Here is a 24,149-nt window from a genome sequence, read left to right as displayed (position 1 = left end):
ACTCGACATGGACAAGCTGGGACAAAGAAAGCCAATAAAAGAAGAAGCAAGCACACAAGTGACAATGCTGCCAACCAATAGTAAGCAGCGGGCGTGTTATAAACCCTTGTAAGTTCTTGAAAAAGCCAGGATAGGTCTTTTGCAATCAGACAGCTAGTAATGTCTGGTAGGATTGACTTAAAAAGATATGCTCCCTCATCAACTTCTTCCCCTTTTTTATGTATTTGGTAAGACTAGGTAGCAATATGGGGTTGCCAGCAGCAATGGGTGCCAGATTTCCCTTATGATAAAAAAAAAATGCTTCCCTAGGGCCAAATTCACGGAGGTAACGCATGTTGAAGTGGTGCAACAAGGGTTGTTCAAAGATTCTTGCACCATCACTTCACTTTTCCCTAATCAGCCATAGTTAGAAGGAGTAAAGAACTGTTAAACAATAAGCCCACTGCAAGAAACAAAAAAAACTCCTAGGTACACTTAGAACATTAAAAACGAGTCTTGATTTAATAAAATGAACATAAAACAATGGTGATGCAAAAATTGCCAGTGAAACCCTTCAGCAGCTAGCACCTGACCTATTATCCCCAAGATTATCAAAAAGAGGGAAAATACCCTAAGCTGTGTGCATACAATCTAAACACCCACTGTCAAGGTGCGGGCTACTGGACCCAACCATATTCAACATGAAGACAATCGGTGCACCAACACATCAATGATATCACAATTAAGAAATCTGTACACGAAGTTTGTTCTTTAAGTTCTCTTTTTTTTTGGAAAAACATATTTAGCAACTTGAAGGGTAGACCGTCCAATGCGTTTCTTCCAATACGATGGACTTCTTCAGGGGGGCGAAAGCAAATTCGTCTCAGAAGCAGATGACCGGAAACCGGACCATTCAATCCCTTCGATTGAAGTATAAATAAGTTACAAGCAGCTGTGTCCCGGGATCAAATGCCAGGAAAATGCGATACTTCCCGAACAGATAAAAACCTGGAACGAAATTATGATGGAGACGGTCCAAAGCAGCTATCTAAAACAGCTGCGCACCATGTTAGGTGCCGAAGCCAAATACATGGGGAAGTCCTCTTACTATCCTGGGCAGGCGTGCAACACCCATTGGGGTCAGGGGGCTTCAGCCCCCCCCCCCCCCCGTCGTGTGAGTCAGCCCAGGCAGAGACAGCTTCGGGGGCTGGCGACAATCTAATTGCAGCCGCACCCGAGTACTTAACAGTTCTTTAAAAGACCATCTACTTGTAAATGAGGCTTTCGTTGTGTTTTCACCCCATTTTACAGCCACTCTGTCTATGGTTAGAAGAATTAGAATTAGCCCCCCCCCCCCGAAATTTGTCTCTAGTTGCCCGCTTGATCCTGGGTATGGAGGAAAGTGGAATCCTCAAACTTACTGGATTATAAGGTTCGCAATTGAAAACAACGAAGCAAGCAAACCGTCGTTTCCGGAGTCGATAAAAGCGGGGAAGAATAGATATATTACACAGTTCAGCACCCTGATAAGCACTGCAGCCAAAGGTACAAGGAAATCTAACACTCCTCCAAACACAGGACGGAGAATTGATTTCTGTGTTCCTTTGGGTGCAGCGCATATCAGGGTGCTGAGCGGTTTGATATATGACGTATAAAATCAGAAAAAGAAAAATCTGTGACTGCAGTAAAAGTAAAACTAGCAGTGTAGAAAATTGGTAACGATGTATGTATAAAGACAATTCCATTTTTTTATCCACCATATCAGTTACAAAACACCTGTGAATACAATCAAATCAATAAGCAAAGCACCAAAGTGAGATTTTGCAGCATTTCCAGCAAAGCTGCATCCTGTAGTCAGTCATCAGTAAATGCTGTTAATTTTAGTGCATATGAACTATGAAACATTTTTTTAACTGTAAAGAATTTAATAACATAAGCCGTTCTTGCCAGCATTTTGTAAATACTTTTTAGGACATAAAATGTTAGGCTTGAAATATGTCCTCATACCATGCTTGATGTTTTTAGAACAGGAATTTCGCTTTCTGCTCGCAGTTTGTTTTCAATTTCATCCCAATTTCGGTCTTGGTCCTTAAATAATATTCTATCGAAGTAAAAAAAAATATTGCATTATAATACAATACTTTACACTAGCATACTTTTATTATCCAATGCACAATAAATACAAAACCCCATAAAACTCCCAGAAGATAATCAGAAATGTAACTTTAGCATATTAAACATCACTCAGCAGCAGAAGCAAGACGTGTCAAATATATCTTTCATAGCTAAACTGTGTGCCGTGCTCCACCGTGCATGCAGGCCTGCCAAAAGGTCTGATCCCTAAATGAAAATGTACTATGTGTTTTACCAGTGTGACTACTGTGACGTCCCCATGCTCAATGGTATTTTGGGCCAGATGTACAAAGCTTTTTAGTGGCGACAAACCCTGTGATTTGCATAATTAGTAGCTTTGCAACCTTTAAAATGATTTTGCCTATAATCAGTTTACCGAATCGCAAAACTATTTCTCAGTCAGTAAAAGGGTATACAAATCACTACAAGGAAGAGGCCTGTTGTGGGAATACCTCCCAAATACCAATTCGTTACCTTGTGAATCTTTGGTTTGCAATAGCAATTCCGGTTGCAAACTATACAAAAGTTACCAGCCACTTGAAAGGAAGTGTTAATTCATTTGCAAAAGTCCCCTTTGTGACTGTTCAAAAAAGGACTGTTGGGGAATAGGAAGTGGTCCACATGACCAAGCTGTAACAAAAACAAGCATTGGCATAGCCAATAGGTCTCGCTTTTGGGACCTTATAAGTGATTAGCCATGCAACACTTGATGTTGTTTAATCAAGGATATTGTGCTGGCTAACTAAACACTTATAATGTCACAAAGGCGAGACCTATTGGCTATGCATTGAGGGGCCTTATAAGTCTTCAGGTAGAGCTATTGACTGTGCCTATGTTTCTAAGCTGTGCTGTAGAGAAATGTGGCTGCTGTGCAGCATGCTGAGAAGTTATAATTAAAAAGTGTAAGAAGCACTGAGTGATGCTGTGGTGTCGTTGAGTGATGCTGTGCTGGCCCTGGGTTATGCTGTGGTGGCGTTGAGTGATGCTGTGCTGGCCCGGAGTGATGCTGTGGTGCTGACTGATGCTGTGGTGATGCTGATTGATACTGTGGCGCTACAGAGTGATGCTGTGGTAGCGCATAGTGATGCTGTGGTGGCCCTGAGTGATGCTGTGGTAGTGCTGACTGATGCTGTGGTGATGCTGATTGATACTGTGGCGCTGCAGAGTGATGCTGTGGTAGCGCATAGTGATGCTGTGGTGGTTCTGAGTGATGTTGTGGTGTTCCTGGGTGATGCTGTGGTGAGGTGAGTGATCCTGTGGTGGCCCTCAGGGATGCTGGGTGATGATATGGTGGTGCTGAGTGATGTTGTGCTGGCCCTGAGTGATGCTGTGGTGGCCCTGAGTGGTGCTGTGGTGGTGCTGATTGATACTGTGGCGTTGCAGGGTGATTCTGTGGTAGCACATAGTGATGCTGTGGTGGTTCTGAGTGATGCTGTGGTGATTCTGAGTGATGTTGTGGTGTTCCTGAGTGATGTTGTGGTGGTCCTGAGTGATGCTGTGGTGGTCCTGAGTGATGTGGTGGTCCTGAGTGATGCTGTGGTGGTCCTGAGTGATGCTGTGGTGGTCCTGAGTGATGCTGTGGTGGTCCTGAGTGATGCTGTGGTGGTCCTGAGTGACGCTGCTGTGGTGGTCCTGAGTGACGCTGCTGTGGTGGTGCTGACTGACGCTGCTGTGGTGGTGCTGACTGACGCTGCTGTGGTGGTGCTGACTGATGCTGTGGTGGCGTTGAGTGCTCCTGTGCTGGCCCTGAGTGATGCTGTGGTGGCCTTGAGTGATATTGTTGTGGTGCTGACTAATGCTGTGGAGGTACTGAGTGATGCTGTGGTGTTCCAGAGTGATGCTGTGGTGTTCCCGAGTGATGCTGTGGTGTTCCCGAGTGATGTTGTGGTGAAGGTGAGTGATGCTGTGGTTGTGCTGAGTGATGATGTGGTGGTGCTGACTGATGCTGTGGTGATGCTGAGCGATGCTGTGCTGGCCCTGAGTGACGCTGTGGTGGTGCTGAGTGATGCTGTGGTCGTGCTGACTTATGCTGTGGTGGCGCTGAGTGATATTGTTGTGTCCCTGAGTGATGTTGTGTGGTGCTGAGTGATGCTGTGGTGTTGCTGAGTGATCTTGTGGTGTTGTTGAGTGATGCAGTGTTGGCTCGAGTGATGATGTGGTGTCGCTGAGTGATGCTGTGGTGGTGCTGAGTGATGCTGTGGTGGTGCTGAGTGATGCTGTGGAGGTGCTGAGTGATGCTGTGGAGGTGCTGAGTGATGCTGTGGTTGAGTAGAGCGATGCTGTGGCTGAGTAGAGCGATGATGTGGCTGAGTAGAGCGATGATGTGGTTGAGTAGAGCGATGCTGTGGTTGAGTAGAGCGATGCTGTGGTGGCGCTGAGTGATGCTGTGGTGGCGCTGAGTGATGCTGTGGTGGCGCTGAGTGATGCTGTGGTGGCGCTGAGTGATGCTGTGGTGGCGCTGAGTGATGCTGTGGTGGCGCTGAGTGATGCTGTGGTGGCGCTGAGTGATGCTGTGGTGGCGCTGAGTGATGCTGTGGTGGCGTTGAGTGATCCTGTGCTGGCCCTGAGTGACGCTGTGGTGGTGCTGAGTGATGCTGTGGTCGTGCTGACTTATGCTGTGGTGGCGCTGAGTGATATTGTTGTGTCCCTGAGTGATGTTGTGTGGTGCTGAGTGATGCTGTGGTGGTGCTGAGTGATCTTGTGGTGTTGTTGAGTGATGCAGTGTTGGCTCGAGTGATGATGTGGTGTCGCTGAGTGATGCAGTGGTGGTGCTGAGTGATGCTGTGGTGGTGCTGAGTGATGCTGTGGTGGTGCTGAGTGATGCTGTGGTGGTGCTGAGTGATGCTGTGGAGGTGCCGAGTGATGCTGTGGTTGAGTAGAGCGATGCTGTGGCTGAGTAGAGCGATGCTGTGGCTGAGTAGAGCGATGATGTGGCTGAGTAGAGCAATGCTGTGGTTGAGTAGAGCAATGCTGTGGTTGAGTAGAGCAATGCTGTGGTTGAGTAGAGCAATGCTGTGGTGGTGCTGAGTGATGCTGTGGTGGCGCTGAGTGATGCTGTGGTGGCGCTGAGTGATGCTGTGGTGGCGCTGAGTGATGCTGTGGTGGCGCTGAGTGATGCTGTGGTGGCGCTGAGTGATGCTATGGTGGTGCTGAGTGATGCTGTGGTGGCGCTGAGTGATGCTGTGGTGGCGCTGAGTGATGCTGTGGTGGCGCTGAGTGATGCTGTGGTGGCGCTGAGTGATGCTGTGGTGGCGCTGAGTGATGCTGTGGTGGCGCTGAGTGATGCTGTGGTGGCGCTGAGTGATGCTGTGGTGGCGCTGAGTGATGCTGTGGTGGCGCTGAGTGATGCTGTGGTGGCGCTGAGTGATGCTGTGGTGGCGCTGAGTGATGCTGTGTTGGCGCTGAGTGATGCTGTGTTGGCGCTGAGTGATGCTGTGTTGGCGCTGAGTGATGCTGTGTTGGCGCTGAGTGATGCTGTGTTGGCGCTGAGTGATGCTGTGTTGGCTCTGAGTGATGCTGTGGTTGCACTGAGTGATGCTGTGGTGATGCTGAAAGATGCCGTGGTGTTGCCAAGTGATGCTGTGGGTTTACTACTTATAGCGATAAATAACTCCCTCCAAATGAGCACGAGTGAACAATTAATGCTGATATTTAATTTGAAAGCATTTTAGCAATACGTAAATAGCAACACAATACTAGTCACACCATAAATTGAACTTGATACAAGGTTTATGAATAATAGCTTTTGTAGTAGTAGAAAACACATTTGAATAGCAAATATACAAGATACACTATGCCAACTGGCACTGGGTACTTTTTACAGGTTGCAAGACTTAGTTACTTATGTATATATATAGTTATTGCAAGTTATTGATTTAGTAGGACAGTGAGTTATTGAGGGAGTGAGTTAGATAGAGATGGAGATAGTTAGTGAGAGTTGTGTTACAGTAAAGCGCTATTGTGTGGTAATGGGGTTATAACTATATGACCAATAATAAAAAAAAGTGTGAAAAGTGTGAGTGTGTAAAAGAGTAAGGCGCGATGGTATATTGATAGGAATGAATTAGTAAAAAAAAAAAAAAAGGACTTGCATTTATGTGTTTAGCTCGCAAAAACTATATCGTGAGAAAATGCAAAATAGCATAGATGGGCTGTGAAAATATGTAGAATAAACTGTTTTATTAAAAGCATTATGTAAAGTGTTGTAAGGTCTGAGCAAATTTGTAGTATATTACGTATTGGAGGAACGGCGTGTTTGGAACAACCGGTTAAAGCAGTGCAACTAGGTTAAAGGTGGCTGTTTGTTTAGTGGCTAAACATGGGAGCTGTATGTTAGTATGTTGTTTGTGACACCTTTAACGAAACTGCTAAATGTGTATTACTTTTTAAGATTGGCTTGAAACCAGTACGGCATTTGTGTGAATGCAAAACATCAAATGGAACAGGCAGATGCACCGAAGGTGCCTTGAAGTCTGTGTTTTTTCTGTTTGTAATTGTAAAGAAAGCTTTTAAGGGGACGGGTAAAAGCATAGCATGTGGTATATGAACAACAACAAGCTGCTTTTATCTAGTAATTGACAACACAGAATAGACGGTGAGGTAGATTAGGTTAAGGAAGGGGCCTCCTAATATGTATAATTAAGGGTAAAAGGGATGTACTAGGAACAGGCTGTTTGAGGGGAAGAAGTGAGCAAGTGCGTAGCCGAAACGTGGGGTGGGGCGAAAACATTTCAAAATGGAGCTGGCTGATTTGAGTATGCAGATTATTCCAACTGGAAACGTGGTCGAGAAGAATCGTTTGTGTGAAGGGAACAACATGAGAGGAGGAGGAGGAGCCGTGAGTACCAAGGAAAGACCGCGGGTGAAATAATGAAGCTTAAATCAAAAGCAAGCAAGACACGGGGCCGCTAGACACGGTCTGTGGTGGGGGGGGAGGGGGGAGGAGCGTAGAAGCACGTGCTTGGGAGAGCAAGCGAGAATAAAAGCCAGATGGCGCCTGCTCGAGCGATGCGGGGAATGCGCATTACTGTGCGCGTAACCGCATGCTCTAGGCCACACAAAAAGCTGTGGGCGGCTTTTTAAAGCCCACTCACTAAATGTCTCGCCAGAGCAGCGCATGCACTGGCTCAGGCGAGACCTAAAAAGGTACCTTTTTCTCTCAGGTGACCACCCCAAATCAGGAGGGACACTCCGGTCACCACCATCAACTCGAGGTGGGGAAGGATTGTAGTCGAGCGGCCACCGCTAAATAGGCCGGGAGTGAGTTGCCGTAATCAAGGCAACTGATTACCAAGGCTTGAACCAAGGTTTTCCTTGAGGAAAGTGGTAAAAGAGGGAAGACTCTTCTCAACAGACGTAGCATATGGAAGCAGGACCCTGAGGTGACCGAAGTGTGTTCTTTCATAGAAATAGACTGATCTAAGTAAGGTTTTTTACTAGCAAATTTTACTACTAATTGGGTGAAGTCATCGAGAAGTGAAAAACTGATAACCCTAACCTCCAAAGGTGCAACTCAACATTCACCATCACTTTCGGGAACACCACAGTGGCGCTGGTAAGCCCGAATGGGAGAACTGCAAATTGAAAATGCACATTAACTACCTTGAAATGCAGGTAGCATCTGTGGGACTGCATGATGGGTACATGAAAATATGCATCCCACAAGTCCATGGCAACAATCCAGTCGCCTGGATCCAGGGCACACAGAACTGAATTTGTCCTTCCGGAAGAAGTAATTCAGAGGGTGGAGATCTAAAATAGCTTGAGCAACTATTCACATTACACAAGGTGATCCTGGAAACACAAGGTGATCCTGGAAAAACAAAGTGTACCTGGGAGCAAAGCCCCGGGCGGCGATGACATTCTGACTGAATTCTATGAGGAATATGAATCCTTACTGCTGCCGCAGCTGCCGGAGCTGCCGGAGGTATTTGAAGAGGGCTGTATGATGCACATATTGCCCCCTCTATGCATGAGGCTGTGTTGATCATGCTGCTTAAGACGGACAGATATGAATTATGTTGAAGAAAAGGACGGTGCACCGAAGAATAATATCAAACGAACTTCCAATATATCTACATGAATTCTGTATTCTTTTTCAATCTTTAAATATTCAACCACAGCCAAAGCGTTTCGTTCCATTGGAACTTCGTCAGGGCTAAATAGTCTCAATATAGGTCCAAAAGTGGTCCTGTGCCAGAAAGTCCAAGTCACGATCAACCCGGATTCTCCGTGGGCATCAGTAGCTGTGATGTTGCAGCAGTAGACCCGCTGGGCAAAATCGTGTCTAATGGTCTAAAGTTTGCGGTCAACAAACCTCCGCAATTGATAAACAGTGGTCAAACCGAAGTGTCGTTGAAATACGATGAACCAGTATGGCAATATTTCCGTGTGGCACAATAGCGTCTGGTTCTGTAGGATACCGGCCCACAATCCTCCTTATTCGATGGGCAATATAGACATCTCAAAATATATAACCAAATAATGACAAGCCACCGTCGCGGCCGTCCATCCTTATCACGGTCAGCGTAAGCTTCAAATTCAGAGAACCAGACGCTATTGTGCCACACGGAAATATTGCCATACTGGTTCATCGTATTTAAACGACATTTCGGTTTGATCACTGTTGGTCAATTGCGGAGGTTTGTGGGCTGCATGCCTTGCACTTATACAATAATATGCTTAGAAATGATATTGTATGCAGCACATTTCTTAGTCAGCATTTTATCATGTTGCCTGTACTCTCTATCCAAGGATAGGAACATTTAAAGCGAAGCCCTTGCATTTAGTTGTAGAGTTGGAGACAGCTATGTGTCTCAAGACAAACAATCACATTGGCACTGCACCTTTGACACAGTGCGAATGGAAAAGTGTTTTTATTATATAAACCGCCTCTCAGACAAATTTGTCAGAGTAACACTTCTGCGGATTATCCTGGAACACTGAGCTCTTTGACTGAGATGCAGCACTGCTTACTAGCCTTCATCCTGCAAAGGATGGAAGCCTGCTTTACCCCAGATTGGCTTCCTAACACATCATACATAGGTATGGGGTGGGGTTGCCCCAAGAGATCTGGCAGAGGTTACTCCCAATATACTCTTGTTAGTGTTGGTAGTATTAGATAGGAGTATAAGATTAAATATATTTTTTTCTTTTATTTATTTATTTGAATTTATAATGCGCAACAGCTACCCGCAGTGGGTTTCCCGGCGCAAGGGATAGATTGAAGAAGAAAAAGGACACAGCAACAGTACCATAAATCAGACAAAGCAGCGTATAGAACTATTGAAAGAGCATAGTTTTCAGTTTTTTCCGAAAACAGAATAGGTTGGTCTCTAATTTCAAAGCAATGGGTAGCGCGTTCCAGTATTTGGGGCCTAGATGGGAAAAGGCCCGGCCCCCCATCCTTGCAAGTTTGAATCTTGGAACAACGAAGTCGCCGTTGGCAGAAGATCTTAATGTGCGACTAGGCTTGTAAGGTTGGACAAGACTCTGCAAGTATTTTGGGGCCGAACCCTGCTTGATTTTAAAAAGATAACACAAGGCTTTGAATTTAATACGGCTGGAGACCCTGAGCCAGTGTAGATCACAAAGAGCCTGTGAGGCCGATGATCTCCTCAGGATGTTACAATGGAGACGGGCCGACGAGTTTTGTACAACCTGGAATTTGTTAATGGTAGCAGCGTCGGCACCGAGATAGAGGACATTTCCATAGTCCAGGCGAGAAGTTACTAGCGCCTGGACAACGGTTCTCCTGGTGGCATGTGGCAGCATCCATAGGATTTTCTGGAGCCATCGCAAGGTGGCAAAAAAGATGGCGGCCACCTTAGTGGCCTGCTGCCTCATAGAGAGTTTGTCGTCTATGAGAAATCAGAGGTTGCGAACCACAGAGGTTGGCTGGGGGAGGGGTCCAATGTCACTGGACCAGTGTTGCGGGCCCCAAAGATCTTTATGCTTCCCCAAAATAACGATCTCGGTTTGGTCACCGTTTAGCTTGAGGAGGTGCCTCTGCATCCACTCAGCTATACATGACAATCCGGTCTTCAAGATCGATACACTGTTGCACGCACTGCTGGAAAGGGAGAAAACAATTTGGGTGTCATCGGCGTATGAAAAAATAGTCAGCCCAGCGTCCTCTGCGATGGTGGCCAGGGGTCTGACGTAGATGTTGAACAAAAGGGGGCTGAGTATGGACCCCTGCGGAATGCCGTACGCCGATGGACATGTGGCGGATGTGGCTTTTGTAGAAAAGACCTGGAAGGTGCGCTCACTTAAAAAGGAGGCGATCCAGGCTAACGCAGGACCATCTACCCCAGGGATCAAAGAGAGTTCAAAAGGATGGAATGGGACACGGTATCGAACGCCGCGCTCAAATCCAAAAGGATGAGTGCAGATGTTTCCCCGCGGTCGATACCGTGCCGCAGACTCTCCGTCACCCCGAGTAGTGCGGTCTCGGTGGAATAATGTGCACGAAAACCGGACTGGGAAGAGTGTAAAAATCCCGAGCTTTCCACAAGATGGTTTAACTGAGTGTTAACATGCCTTTCCAACACTTTAGAGAGAACAGGCAGCAAGGATATGGGTCTAAAGTTGGCGAGGTTAGACACATCGGCTCCTGCCTTTTTTAGAAGGGGAACAACCATTGCATGCTTCCAATCCTGTAACACATGAGACTCTATTAAAGATGCATTTAAGAGTCTCATGAGAACCCGCCGGGGTTCGAGATCCAATAACTTTAGGATTTTCGCGGGTACAGGATCACGAGGAGAGCCCGATCTTACACTGCTCAGGCAGGAAAAGAACGAAGTGTCATCGAACAGTTGCCAGTTTGAGACCTTCGCCGTTGGGAATAGTTGTTCAATCCCTGCAGCCTGACCCGATTGATGTTCATTTACTGTCAAGGGAGCGCTCATAGAATCGTATATGCGCTCAACCTTGGCGATGAAAAATTCCGCAATGGAGTTACACTGGACTTCCTCCAAAGCTGGGGGTATCGGGATAGTGTCCGCTCCTGTCAATTTTCTGACAACAGAAAAAAAGAGCACGTGGGCAATTCTGTGCTTGCGTCACTGTACTCACAGTGTAGGCAGCTCTCGCAATTTTACATTGTGAATGGTATCCTTTTAGAGCTTCTTTGTAAACGGTCTTCAGAGAGACCGAATAAGAGTGCCTCCATTTCCTTTCTAGGGCCTTGCATTTGGTTCGTAAGACCTTTAAATCGGCAGAAAACCAAGGTACCGGGGAACGGTGTGTCCTGAAATGTTTCGGGGTTGAAGGAAGGAGGGTGGTAACAGCATTGGTGAGCCAATGTGAAACATGGGTATTCAATTCCATAACTGGAGCCTCACTGTCTTCAGGGCGGGTATTCAAAAGGTGCTGGTTCAACTTTGTGATATCAAGTTTACCCCACCGATGGATTAGTTCACCCTTACTGCAGCCACTCTTTGTCAAGTTCTTAGTGTAAAATAAGGAAAAGTGGACTGCGAAATGATCGGACCACTCCAGCGGGCGGGCACTCTGTGAACAATCAAAAGGGAGATTGGAGAGAATGGGATCCAGTTGATGTCCAGCAGAGTAAGTGAATCCAGAATTACACAACAAAAGGTTGAGAGCCTCCAGATCAGATAGAAAGCGCTTGCTGGTGGTACATAGAGGATCTTCTAAATGCAAATTAAGATCACCAAGAATGGTGAAATTTGCTGCCCTAAGAAGTAGGGGAGCTATGATCTCAGCAAATGAAGATATCCAAGTGAGAGCATTGCCAGGGGGGCGGTAGACCAAGAGGCCCGATAGGGTAAGTTGGGGATTAATTGCTAGCTTGAATAGAGCAGTTCCACTTCCGGACAGGGGAAAGGTTTCAAGCCTACAGGTATAAGTAGACTTGAAAATTATGGCAATGCCCCCCCCTTTTCCGGAGTCTCTGTCCAATCTCACTATAACATAATTGTTGGGGATTGCGATGGCGATATCGGGACCCGAGCTTTCCTGAAGCCAAGTTTCAGTGAGAAACAAAGCGTCGGGCTGCGCATCAACAAGAAAATCATAAATATTTTGTTTATGTTTGGGGAGGGACCTGCAATTAATGCTCCAAAACTGGAGTATAGGGCGGTTAGAAGGTTTTTTTAGTTCTCCTCCGTCTACCTCGTGTGCGGACCTGACGCATTGCCTTACAGTAGGACATTTTACCAATATGGAAGTTACAACCTGCGCATTTAAAATTACAGATCGGTAGAGGGCAGGAGGTACAGTCAGAATGTATAGTAGGACGTAAGGATTCTAGAACCTCACCAGTATATGAAAGAGCTTTAGATGGTACGGGGCTAACACTGGAACTAGATGTAAGAGTCATGGCCCCTGAGCCCGTTCTAGCGCGGACGAGCGCAGACGGGCAGGACTCTGGCTGGACTCCGGCGTGAGTCCGGCACGCCCGCTGCGCGTGTCCGCTGCGCGTCATCATGGCAGGTTTAAGTAGGGCCGTGGTCAGCCCGCCTAAAGACTAGGGCGCTCACCAAAATGGCGCCGCGATATGTCCCTGCCTACCACCAAGATGGCGGAAGAAGTCTGTGGCAGTAAGTGACCCGCCCAAAACAGCGGTAAGGTAACTGATTAGAGTGCGAGTAAGCGCTATATGTGGCTAAAAGAAGATTTCGATTTAATAAAAAATCACAACAAGCAATTTTAAAATGCGCGTCTAACGCGATCTAAATACGTTGAGAAGCGCGTCATGCAAGCCCAGCGCTGCGTTGCAGAATAGTACCTTTGGACACCCTCCTCCGGGAGTGGGGACTGCTGTGGGATAATTATATAATCACGCAACAATGTTATAATGGTTGAACTGTTAATCTTTTTCACCATTCTTGTAATGCTGGTTACAATGCTTAGTTTCATTCTCCTAATAATTGCAGCTCATGCGTTTTACAATTGTTTCAATAAATGTTTGAATATCCAGTTTGCATCATCCTTGTGTCTCCTGGCATGCCTTAGTAACAACAAACGGGTAGGTCTGCTTCCACGATTTCCTTGGGGAATTATAGTGGTCATGTTCTGAGGTTACAGACACCATCAGGCACCCTGGAAGGGTAGGGGTTCAGATGGCGCACTGTGAGCTAACTAGGAATTGGGCAAACATACAGTGATGTAAGAGGTGTGGCACAGTGTCCAGAGTGGCTGACTCCAGAGCATTGGGCTCACGGTTCGATCCCTGGCGGCAGCTCAGCACCATGCAACTCTCTCTGGGCAATAGCTCACTTAATCTCCCCGATGGCCCCCAGCGCCTTAATACCTTAAGGGGCGATATGTTTGCACTTTACAAATATGGATTATTATTACGATATTTGGTAACTCAGTCCCCTTATTCTGACGGTTACGTTGTTCAGATACAGTTTCTACTAATTAAGTAGGACTGTGTATGACAAAGGCTGCCGAGGCCATTTACCTCTGCTGTCTTGCAACCAGAAACACTATGACAGTGAGAACTTTCAGAAGAACAAGTTACTTACTTTCGGTAACGCTTTTTCTGGTAGATACAGTATCTGCCTGTGGATTCCTCACCTTGTGAATATCCCCTTGCGCCAGCAACATTCGGAAATTCTTTTGTAGCTTCGCGCCAACGTGGACGACGTCATAGAGACACGGCATCGCACGCGACTCCGCTGACGTCACTGACACTACAATAGGCCCACGCCAGCGCGATGACGTCAGTTCCGCCCTTTTTTCCGTGCCTTCGAGGCACACGGACGGACCAACGACAGTAGAAATATACACAGTATACACAGTACACAAATGTCAAGGTAACGCACACAGTGTGAAACAAATGCAATAAAACATCTGAAATAAACATATTACAGTAACTTCGGTATAGAAGAGTGGTCAACGGGGAGGCGGGTGGGTCAGTGAGGAATCCACAGCCAGATACTGTGTCTACCAGAAAAAGCGTTACCAAAGGTAAGTAACTTGTTCTTCTGATAGATACATCTGCCAGTGGATTCCTCACCTTGTGAATAGAGTCCCACAGCAGTCCCCACTCCCGGAGGAGGGTGTCCACTCATCTACACCAAAAAATCCTGGAGGACAGAGCGTGCAAAGTGACCTTTCCTCCTCACCTCGGTATCCAAGCAGTAATGCTTCGCGAAAGTGTAGAGGGAGGTCCAAGTCGCGGCCCTACAAATATCCTCTACAGGTACACCCCTAGACAAGGCAGAAGTTGACGACTTTGCTCTTGTAGAGTGAGCTCTTATACCCTCTGGAGGTTCCTTACCTGCCTAAGAGTAGCAGATCTTTATACAGAGGATGATCCATCTTGAAAGAGTGGGCTTGTGCACCGCTCTTCCTTTCTTGCAGCAAGCAAATCCAACGAAGAGCTGGTCATCCACTCGATAGTCTCTAGTCCTATCGAGATAAAAGCTCACCGCCCTCTTAGGGTCCAGACGGTGTAGTCTCTCCTCCTCCTTGGAAGGGTGAGGGGGGAGGATAAAAGGTAGGAAGGGTAATGGATTGTCCCAGATGGAAGGGAGTTACCACCTTAGGCAGAAAAGCAGCCCTGGTCCTAAGAACCATTCGATCAGCATGAATGGTCAAGAATGGGGGCTTGGAACTAAGAGCTTGAAGCTCACTTACCCTCCTTGCCGAGGTGATCGCAACGAGGAAGACCGTCTTAGAAGACAAAAGCCTCATGGGATACTTGTGTAAGGGTTCGAAGGGAGACCCCATCAAGAAGGTTAAAACAAGATTTAAATCCCATTGAGGCACAATAAAGGGAGTAGGAGGGAACTTATTTGTGAGGCCCTTCAAAAACCTTAAAACCACTGGAGACTTGAAAAGAGACGGCTGATCCGGCAAACAGAGAAATGCCGACAATGCCGAAAGATAACCCTTGACTGTGGCAACAGCAAATCCCTGCTGTGCCAAAGAAAGAGCAAATTGTAAAATATCGGACAAACGAGCCCTCAAAGGGTCAACAGACTTCTCCCCACACCAAGAGACAAATTTAGACCATCTGTATGAATAAATAGATTTAGTGGAGTCACGCCTAGCCGAAAGAATGACATCCACCACATCGTGTGGGAGAGAAAAGGAGTTCAAGTTACCCCGTTCAATCTCCAGGCATGAAGGTGTAATGTCTGGAGGTGGGGGTGTAGAACCTGCCCCTGCGACTGCGAGAGGAGGTCTGCCCTGAGAGGGAGACGCAGCGGCGGGCGAGAGGAGAGGTGGAGAAGATCCGTGTACCACACCCTTCTTGGCCAATCCGGGGCGACCAGAATAACTTGGGCCCGGTCTCGGCGAATCTTCCTCAGAACCCGAGGAATCAAAGGTATGGGAGGAAACGCGTAAAGCAGTTGACTTCCCCAACTCAACTGAAACGCGTCCCCCAAGGCTCCTTCAATCGGATACTGGAGACTGCAGAATGACAGGCAGTGAGCATTCTCGCGAGTGGCAAACAGGTCCACACGAGGAGTTCCCCACGTCTGAAAGACGTGACGAACCACCTCCGGGTGAAGCCTCCACTCGTGGTCGGCCGAGAACTGCCGACTGAGACTGTCTGCATGCACATTCAGAACTCCGGCCAGATGATTTGCCATCAGACAAATCTGGTGGTCCTGAACCCAGGACCAGAGGCGCAGAGCCTCTCTGCAGAGACACTGCGACCCCACTCCTCCCTGCTTGTTGACATACCACATCGCGGTGGTGTTGTCCGTCAGGACCTGAACCGACCGACCGCGAAGGGAAGGGAGGAAGGTCTTGAGTGCTAAACGTATGGCCCGCAATTCCAGAAGGTTGATGTGAAGCAAACTTTCCTCTGGAGACCAAAGACCCTTGACCTCCAGATCCCCCAGAGGAGCACCCCACCCTAGAGTGGATGCATCCGTTATCACTGTGGCCATCGCTGGAGGAAGTTGAAAAGGCTTTCCCTGAGACAGATTGCCTTCCACGCTCCACCAAGACAGATCCGCTGCAGTTTCTCTCGAGATCCTCACTGACTCCCTGAGATCTCCGTTGTGCTGATACCACTGCCTGCGGAGGCACCACTGGAGTGCCCTCATGTGCCAGCGTTCATGGTTGACCAACAGAATGCAAGAAGCCATCAGACCGAGCAGACGGAAGACCTTCAGGACTGGAACGACCGCTCCATTGAAAAATAAAGGAGTCATTTCCTGTATGTCGTGAATCCTTTGAGGAGGAGGGAATGCACAACACACAGTTGTGTCCAGTACAGCACCTATGAACAGGATGCGCTGGGAGGGCACCAGGTGAGACTTGGGTACATTTATTGAAAAACCCAAACGGTACAACAACTGAGTTGTCTCCTGCAGATGCTGGAGCAGTTTCTCTGACGACCCCGCCTTGCTCAGCCAGTCGTCCAAATAGGGGAATACTGGAACCCCCAATCTTCTGAGATGTGCAGCCACCACCGCCATCACCTTGGTGAAGACTCGAGGCACAGTAGTAATTCCAAAAGGAAGGACCGCAAACTGATAATGTTGCGATCGCACCGTGAAACGGAGATACTTCCTGTGCGACTTCAGGATTGGGATGTGAAAATACGCATCCTGCAAGTCGAGCGGCACCATCCAGTCTTCTTCCAGCAGCGCCTGAAGAACCTGCACAAGGGTGAGCATCTTGAACTTCTCCTGTTTCAGATAAAGATTCAAGATCCTGAGAACCAGGATTGGACGAAGTCTGCCATCCTTCTTGGGAATCAGGAAATACCGGGAGTAGCATCCCTGACCCCTTTCCTGCTCTGGAACCACCTCTATTGCACCCTTTCTTAATAGTGTCTACACTTCCTCCTGCAGAAGTAAGAGGTGTTCCTCCGTGCAAAAACCTTGGCAAGGAGGGTAATTGGGAGAGCATAACCATTTTCTACGAGATTGAGAACCCAAAGATCTGATGTAACCGATTCCCAATCCCGTAGAAAGTGGGTAAGCCGACCCCCCACCGGACCCGCATGATCCTGAATGGCGGATCTAGGGCTGCTTTTCTGAGGCTGAGGGGTTGGAAGAGGTGGAGGAGGAGGAGGGGCTGACGACCTCTAGGACGAGCTCTTTGTTTACCCCTGTACGACTTGTACAAGGGATTCTGCTGCTGCTGCTGCTGCTGACCTTGCCGATAGGAGCGAAAGGAAGAGCGTCCGAATCCTCTGAACCTTCTGGTAGAAGAACCCCTGGTCTGAAGCCCTAAAGATTTGGCAGTAGCCCTACTGTCCTTAAATCTTTCTAAGGCTTTATCAGCTTTTTTACCAAAGAGTCCAGCACCATCAAACGGCAGATCTAACAAAGCAGCCTGAACATCTGCTGAAAAATCCGAAGATTTCAGCCAAGCTGATCTTGTGGCAACCGCAGTACCCATGATGCGAGCCACCGAATCCGCAGTGTCCAGTCCACTTTGTATTATCTGACGAGCCACTGCCTGTGCATTCGTTAACACCTCTTCAAAATCCTTCCTGCTGTCATCAGGGATCTTAGGTGCCAAAAGACGCAGTGTATCCATGAGAGCATGCACATATCTCCCCATAAGGCAAGTGGCATTGGTAGATTTTAATGCCATACTCGCAGAAGAAAAAGTCTTTTTAGCAACCTGATCTTGTTTCTTTGCATCCTTGTCCCCAGGCACTTGAGGAAATGCACTCACAGTCTTTTTGGAACAGGCTGCCTGAATTACTAAACTTTCCGGTGAAGGATGAGAAGTCAGAAAAGCAGGGTCTTCAGGAGCGACCCTGTACCTTCTTGCCATACTCCTGGAAACTGCTGGAGCTGTAAGTGGCTTTTTCCAAACTTCCATAATAGGCTCCGTTAAAGCTTCATTAAAGGGGAGTAACGGTTCCACCACAGAACTGGGTGAATGCAGAACCTCAGTTAGTAGATTGGACTTAAATTCTACTGTAGGTAGAGTCAAATTCAAAGTTCCGCTGCCTTCCTCATAACCAAGTGATAAGGCTGAACGTCTTTTAAAGGGGCATCAGACACAGAAGGTAACTCCCACTCGGGAGAAAACTCCAGGCCACTAGCCTCCGCCAGTTTATCGAAACAGTCATCCTCAAGCTCATCTTCTTCCATTTCAGCTTGAACTTCTGTATACCTCTGCTCTTCTAAGAGGCGCTGAGCCTCCCTCCTGGACCTTTCCTTTACACGCCACGCCATCGGATCCACCAACGACTCCGAGTGAGCCGGAACCGACGTTGGTATCGAATCCGATGGCATAGTGGCTCGGTCTCGAGGTCGACTCGGAGCAGACGACGTCGGTATCTGAGTCGAAGACCTCGGCGGAGCCGGGTATTGCCACGGCAGTGTCTGAGCCGGCATGAATGGCATAAATGGAGCCGGAGCACAGGAGTGAGGAACTCCTAAATTGAAGGCTAGTGGACCCATGGGACCCGAAGGCGCACCAGAGGGGTACCAAGCCCTTGAAAATACACCATACATAGCGTTAAAAAACGCTGATGGGTCTTGGCCCGGGGCCGGAAATGGTGGCTGAAGACCCTTGGGCTGGCCTTGAGGTGGTTCCGAATTCGGCTCTTCCACAGGCGCAGAATTCTCACCCACCGGAACTTCTTCCTCATCCTCACGGGCCGGGGACGGCGCCGGAGATTGTACCGGAGACGGATCCGGAACCTGCGACTCCGAAGGCGACGCCTCACCTTCCGGATCCAAGTCTTCCTCCGGAGGAACCACCTTCGAACGTACCTTCTTGGGAGACTTCGACCTCGAGTCCGAATCCCTACCGGAGCGACGTCGGGACTCATGTCTTCTTTTCTTATGCTTCTTCCTTGACTTCGAAGCATGATCTGATGATGACTTCGAAGACGACTCCGCTCGAGGCCTTGATCTCAACACAGATCTCGACCTCGCCCTTCTCGAACGAGACCTTCGCCACCAGAAGTTTGGTCTCTCTCTCTCGCAGAGCCTTTGGGTTCATCTTCCGACATGATGAACATCCATCAACATCATGATCTGAACTTAGACACCAGATGCAATCTTCGTGCGGGTCCGTAATAGACATCATTTTCCCACACTCACTGCAAGGCTTAAAACCGGTCTTCTTTGTCGACATCGTGAAGGACACAAAGAAACAGAAAAGTGAAGAAAATAGCAACAAAGTTACTGAGAGGCTACAGAGATTCCCCGAAACCCTTAGCGTCAACGACACGGAAAAAAGGGAACTGACGTCAGTGCGCCGGCGTAGGCCTATTGTAGTGTCAGTGACCTCAGCGGAGTCACGTGCGATGCCATGTCTCTATGACGTCGTCCACGTCCACGCGAAGCTACAAATGAATTTCCGAATGTTGCTGGCGCAAGGGGATATTCACAAGGTGAGGAATCCACTGGCAGATGTATCTATCAGAAACCTATTTACAAAAAGGAAGCAGCGCCATTTCAAACTGCAGGCATCAAATCTTTAAACACTCGATCTTTCATTTTTTCTTACTCCATTTCACAGCTCGCTAGATTCAAGGGTTGCAGAGGGTTGTGGTGACATGAGGCGGAATAAAGCAAGTTAGGAGGATGGTTTCATAGTTCAGAAACCATTTTGTTTCCTTGCAAAACATGCACAGTAGGGAAGAAAACTGAGGCCCGTGCTTTCAAGCGAATTCATTTTCAAGGATGCATTACAGGACTCTCAACCACAAAAAATAGGTCAACTTTAAATGCCAACTTGGGTCTTCTTCACGTTTGAAGATAACTATTTGTGGTGCCTGAAATTTTACATCTACACTTCTGAAGCTAGGTCAGTAAAGGAACCATTGTTGTTTTTTTTACACAACTCTTTATTGCAGTGATTAACCATATAACAACGATGAAGCGTCTTTTATTATACAAGATGTTAAAATACAATATACAAGTAGACAAGCTCTATACATTACTCATACTGTAGTGTAATTCCTATTTCCCTTATAGGCTCTGCGCATTGGAATAATATACACTATAGTTTTAGCATAGAACTGAGGTCAGTATGCTTCTATCGAGTATATTAAACATAATTACTTGTGTGTGCCACCTAACTCACAGGTCACTAGAAACTTCTCGAATGAACAAGAAGGGATAAACATGACAACTTTGTTTCCCTGTAGAATCGGAACAGTTCTCAGAATCGTGGAAACCATAGATAACAGTTTCACTCAGTCAATCGTGCATGCTTCGTTTCTGCAGAGTTACACAGAAAGAATAGACGGGCGTTTCAATAAAAGGATTTATTGAACAGTCTTATTTCTTGTGCAAGAGATATGAGCTGTTACGATCGTTAGACAGTATGCAAGATATAAAATGTACAGCGTGAGCAGTAAAAAGAAATAATACTGCAATAGCATGGTCTTTTAGCTATGACATATATTCATATACATACACATACACATAAGTAACAGGCTAAAATGTGAATACTCATCGGGTGCTTCTAAATAGTTCTACCCCAGTGTACCTAACTTAAGTGTAGTACGAGGTAAGAAGTAGGTGCTGTTTTCTATAGTATGATATGCTATAGTTATTATGCCAAGAGTCCCTCTAGGTTCTAGTCAGCTCCATACCTTAGAATGAGAGAGGTGGGAATCTCTTTCCGGATCTCAAACTCCAACATCCCGCAAAGGGAGTCAGAACACTGGAAGCTGGAATCTCTGCGAGCAGGGATGACAGCCTCTGGTCAGTGCGCCAAGCGGGAACTCGAATTCCTTCCGAACTTGCTGTGGCGAGCCACATTGTGCAAGTATGCAGCCGGTAGGAGTCGTGGTTTGCCATGGTAAGTGAAGGTCTATTTATACCTGGAAGGTGTTTAGGAATGCTAGCATTGACATAAAGTCGGGCAGAGGAAGACGTCATGAATGAACCCTTAGGGTATAGCGGTTCATGCATAATAAATGAGTTCTTGGAGAAATCAATCCAAGCAGGGAATGTCCCAATGGCTTAAGGGTCTGGTTTTCTAAGAACTCATTCTGACGTGGGATGGACGGATGTAGGTGACCATGGCTGTATTGGGATTGCATGGCCAATGCCTAAATAAGGACTGGGATTCTATGCCTAAATAAGGGCAGTGCGAATTGTGCCTATATAAGGACATGATTCGGGAAACCTATGTACGGGTATCTAAATCGACACACTTCAATTTGTCCGGCCTCTGCACCAATACCACGTTGGCAGGATCCTCTGTGTAACAGCCCTCAATCCAGTTCACTTGGAGCGACTCTACTGGCAGGTGTGCACAACATTCCCCTGCTTTTATTCCAACTTCCCCAGACTTTCGTCCATTTGTGTGGATATCTTCTGCCCTCACAGACCACCCTTTCTGCGTGTATGCACCAATCCATATCTGCCTTCCATTCCCCCAAACGTCCTCCACATCTTAGCTATGTTACGTTTGACCACGCTAAAGCCTAGAGTAACCGGGAGCCTATTTGTAGTTGTTAGGTCAGTTGCCTCCCACACGTTCAACAGGCATCACTTTGTTGATGCCACAATGTCCCCTCCACATATCTCCATAATGAAGGATGCCACTGCAACCCAGTATGCCTGAAGTACCGGGCAGTCCCACAGCATGTGGAAATATTTACCCTCCTGACCACACCCCTTGGGGCACAGTGGTAACTCAGCCCTGCCCATCTTGACAAAGTGAAGATGCAATTGTTGACAGTGTTGCGTTCTGTCTCATTGTTGGCTGAATCATAAAAGCAGATTTGTGTTTCCAGTTTTTGGGCTCTAGCTTGACAGCACAGCTGCAGCCAGACAAACGTGAGAATCACCAGGAGAGGAGCTATGGCTGCGTCCACATGCTGGGAGGCAGGAGTACATGTTTTTATCGGGCAGAAGTTGTGTGTTTCCAGGAAAAAAAAGTTTTTGCCTTTCACGCAGATGGTATCATTTTGTTTATTTATTCATCTGCGTGAGCTTGAAGTTCTAGGGTTACACATTTGACATTGTAATGGTATTAAAGCGTCTTAGGTAGCTAGATAATTTATGTTGTTTTTCTCTGGTAGTAGCACAGACAGGACAAGGGTAGTCATGAACTTATATGGAATTTTAGTTCTAGCATGACAGTGAAACTGTCAACTGACCTTTCAACCTCCATCCATATAATTCTGCTTTTCCTTACTTCCACATAAGCACATACCCATTCCCATATGATTTACTTGTAATGCTTTACATTTCCATACAACATTTCTTTATAGCCAGACCTATTGGCATTGTGAATTTGTTGATTTTGCTGCTTTGAAAGCTGTTTGCATTTCAAGTCTCACTACAGACAGGTTTAGCAGTCTGAGAGACTTCATGTCATGAAATGCTTGAATTAATTTCAGGCACTGATAATTATTTGGGCTGCGTCCTGAAGGACGAGGCCCTCTAGGGCCACGCGGGTAACCACCCATGCAAGCATATCCATAGAAGTCTGAAGGACAAGAGCATAATTTTTATTCTTCACCTGAGCTTTAACGCATGCATGTGAGGCATAACAGAGTATAAGAATATGAACAGAAGCATGATGCTAGAAACTCTTGGCTTTATTTTTTAAGATTGGTATGACATTTAATCCTGTCAAAAGAATGTATGGTTTATGAATGAAAAGTAACAGATGGGAGTAGGGTGTATGGAGTAGCTATGTTTTGTCCAAAATTCCAAATGCATACTAGCAAAAAAATCATCACCAGAGTGGAAACCTGCGTAGGTTTTTTTCCATTAACATCCATCATGTTGCTTGTATTTCTTTCCTGCAGACGCCACGGCAAACACTGCATTTACTTCACTTGTTTTTTGTTTTTTTTTAAGATTTCCAATAGAAAATCATGCAAGAATAATCCATCAAATGACTCGCATTTAAATTACAAATGTTAATCAAACTACTATATCTTTACAGTATATGAAGGCCAAGTTATAAAAATGATTGCCTTACTCTGCAAAACCCATCAAAACGTTGGCAAGGAGCCCGTCATCCATTACTTCACTATACAAGAAAATGATTTACAATTTGAATGCTACAACTAAATTTGATGAAGGTCCATCCAGTGGTTGAATACATTATAAATGGTGTATCATACATTCTGCAGCAAAAGATCGAATAAAAACTTCGGCACACGGTTACATATCTGTGACTCTTCTTACATCTTTTCTAAGCAGAATATAATACTTCATCGTTAGTGTGAAATGAACACGAAGCATTCTGTCAATTTAGCCATCTGTAAATTATATTTTCAAAACAAAAATGGGATAGAAATATGGAATATTTACATTCATTCAGAACAAAACAGGTTGCATTTATCTAAATATTAAACAAAGTCATTAAATTCATCCCAGCAAAATGTACTCCTGCCCTGTTTAAGTATGGTGGAAGAGGAGTATGAATGTGAATCTACGATTTGCAAAGATATCAATGATTTCCTCCGGAAATGTTAGTCAATCTCCCAAAAAACACAGAAACCAATGCAAAGGGGGAATAGGAAAACACAATCTGTAGATTTTTCAGACTTTAAAAAATATGTGTGAATGAACCCCTGGATAACCGGAGCGTCATTCAAACAAGCATTCCAGTAGACTATGGATACTTCATCATTTATTTTTTTTAACAAGCGGCAAATTGTTATCCTTTATGCTATTGGCAATGTGGTTACAGAAAACTCGCTGATCTCTCAAAATTGAGTTATAAGCTTAATAAAACAGTACTTCATTCTAGTTTCACCAGAAGTGCAACAGCTAGGTCGTCATAATGCTCAATGTCACAAACTAAAGTTGGAAGATCTGATTTGTACCCAGAGAAATCTCATGTTACTAGAAACAGTTGACGCGGATAGGTACACAAGGTAGAAAGGGTAGGTATGTAAGTAGCAGTAAAACGTCTTCTCTGGTTATGTGTGTAGAATCACAACCTGTAACACTGGGTTTGCAGCTTGTAGTGCTCTCTAGATCATATGCTGTGGAAGATCATATTCTGCACACACTCCTGCCATCTAGTGTTACGCTCTGAACATTACAAGCTTTTTATTTCGCGGAAAAAGTTTCGGTTTCAAGGTGACTCGTACATCCCTGAAACCCACAATGCACAAGGAGACATAACACATCTAAGAATGC

The 24,149-nt window shown here is 46.3% G+C and overlaps 1 protein-coding gene across 5 annotated transcripts in view; it reads right to left on the bottom strand.

Annotated features, from left to right (window-relative positions):
• Window positions 1–24,149, bottom strand: part of CEP170 (centrosomal protein 170) — a 548,658-nt gene that overhangs the window by 53,730 nt on the left and 470,779 nt on the right. For all 5 annotated transcript variants that reach the window (XM_078648584.1, XM_078648586.1, XM_078648587.1 and 2 more), the window contains one exon: window positions 1,987–2,080. In XM_078648584.1, coding sequence (XP_078504710.1) covers window positions 1,987–2,080 — 94 coding nt within the window. The remainder of the gene's footprint in view (window positions 1–1,986; window positions 2,081–24,149) is intronic.

The sequence above is a fragment of the Lissotriton helveticus genome, chromosome 6 (assembly GCF_964261635.1).
Source record: "Lissotriton helveticus chromosome 6, aLisHel1.1, whole genome shotgun sequence".
In the NCBI taxonomy this organism is placed as follows: domain Eukaryota; kingdom Metazoa; phylum Chordata; class Amphibia; order Caudata; family Salamandridae; genus Lissotriton; species Lissotriton helveticus.
The sequence above is the reverse complement of the archived record's forward strand: the minus strand, read 5'-3'. Positions and strand labels throughout refer to the sequence as shown.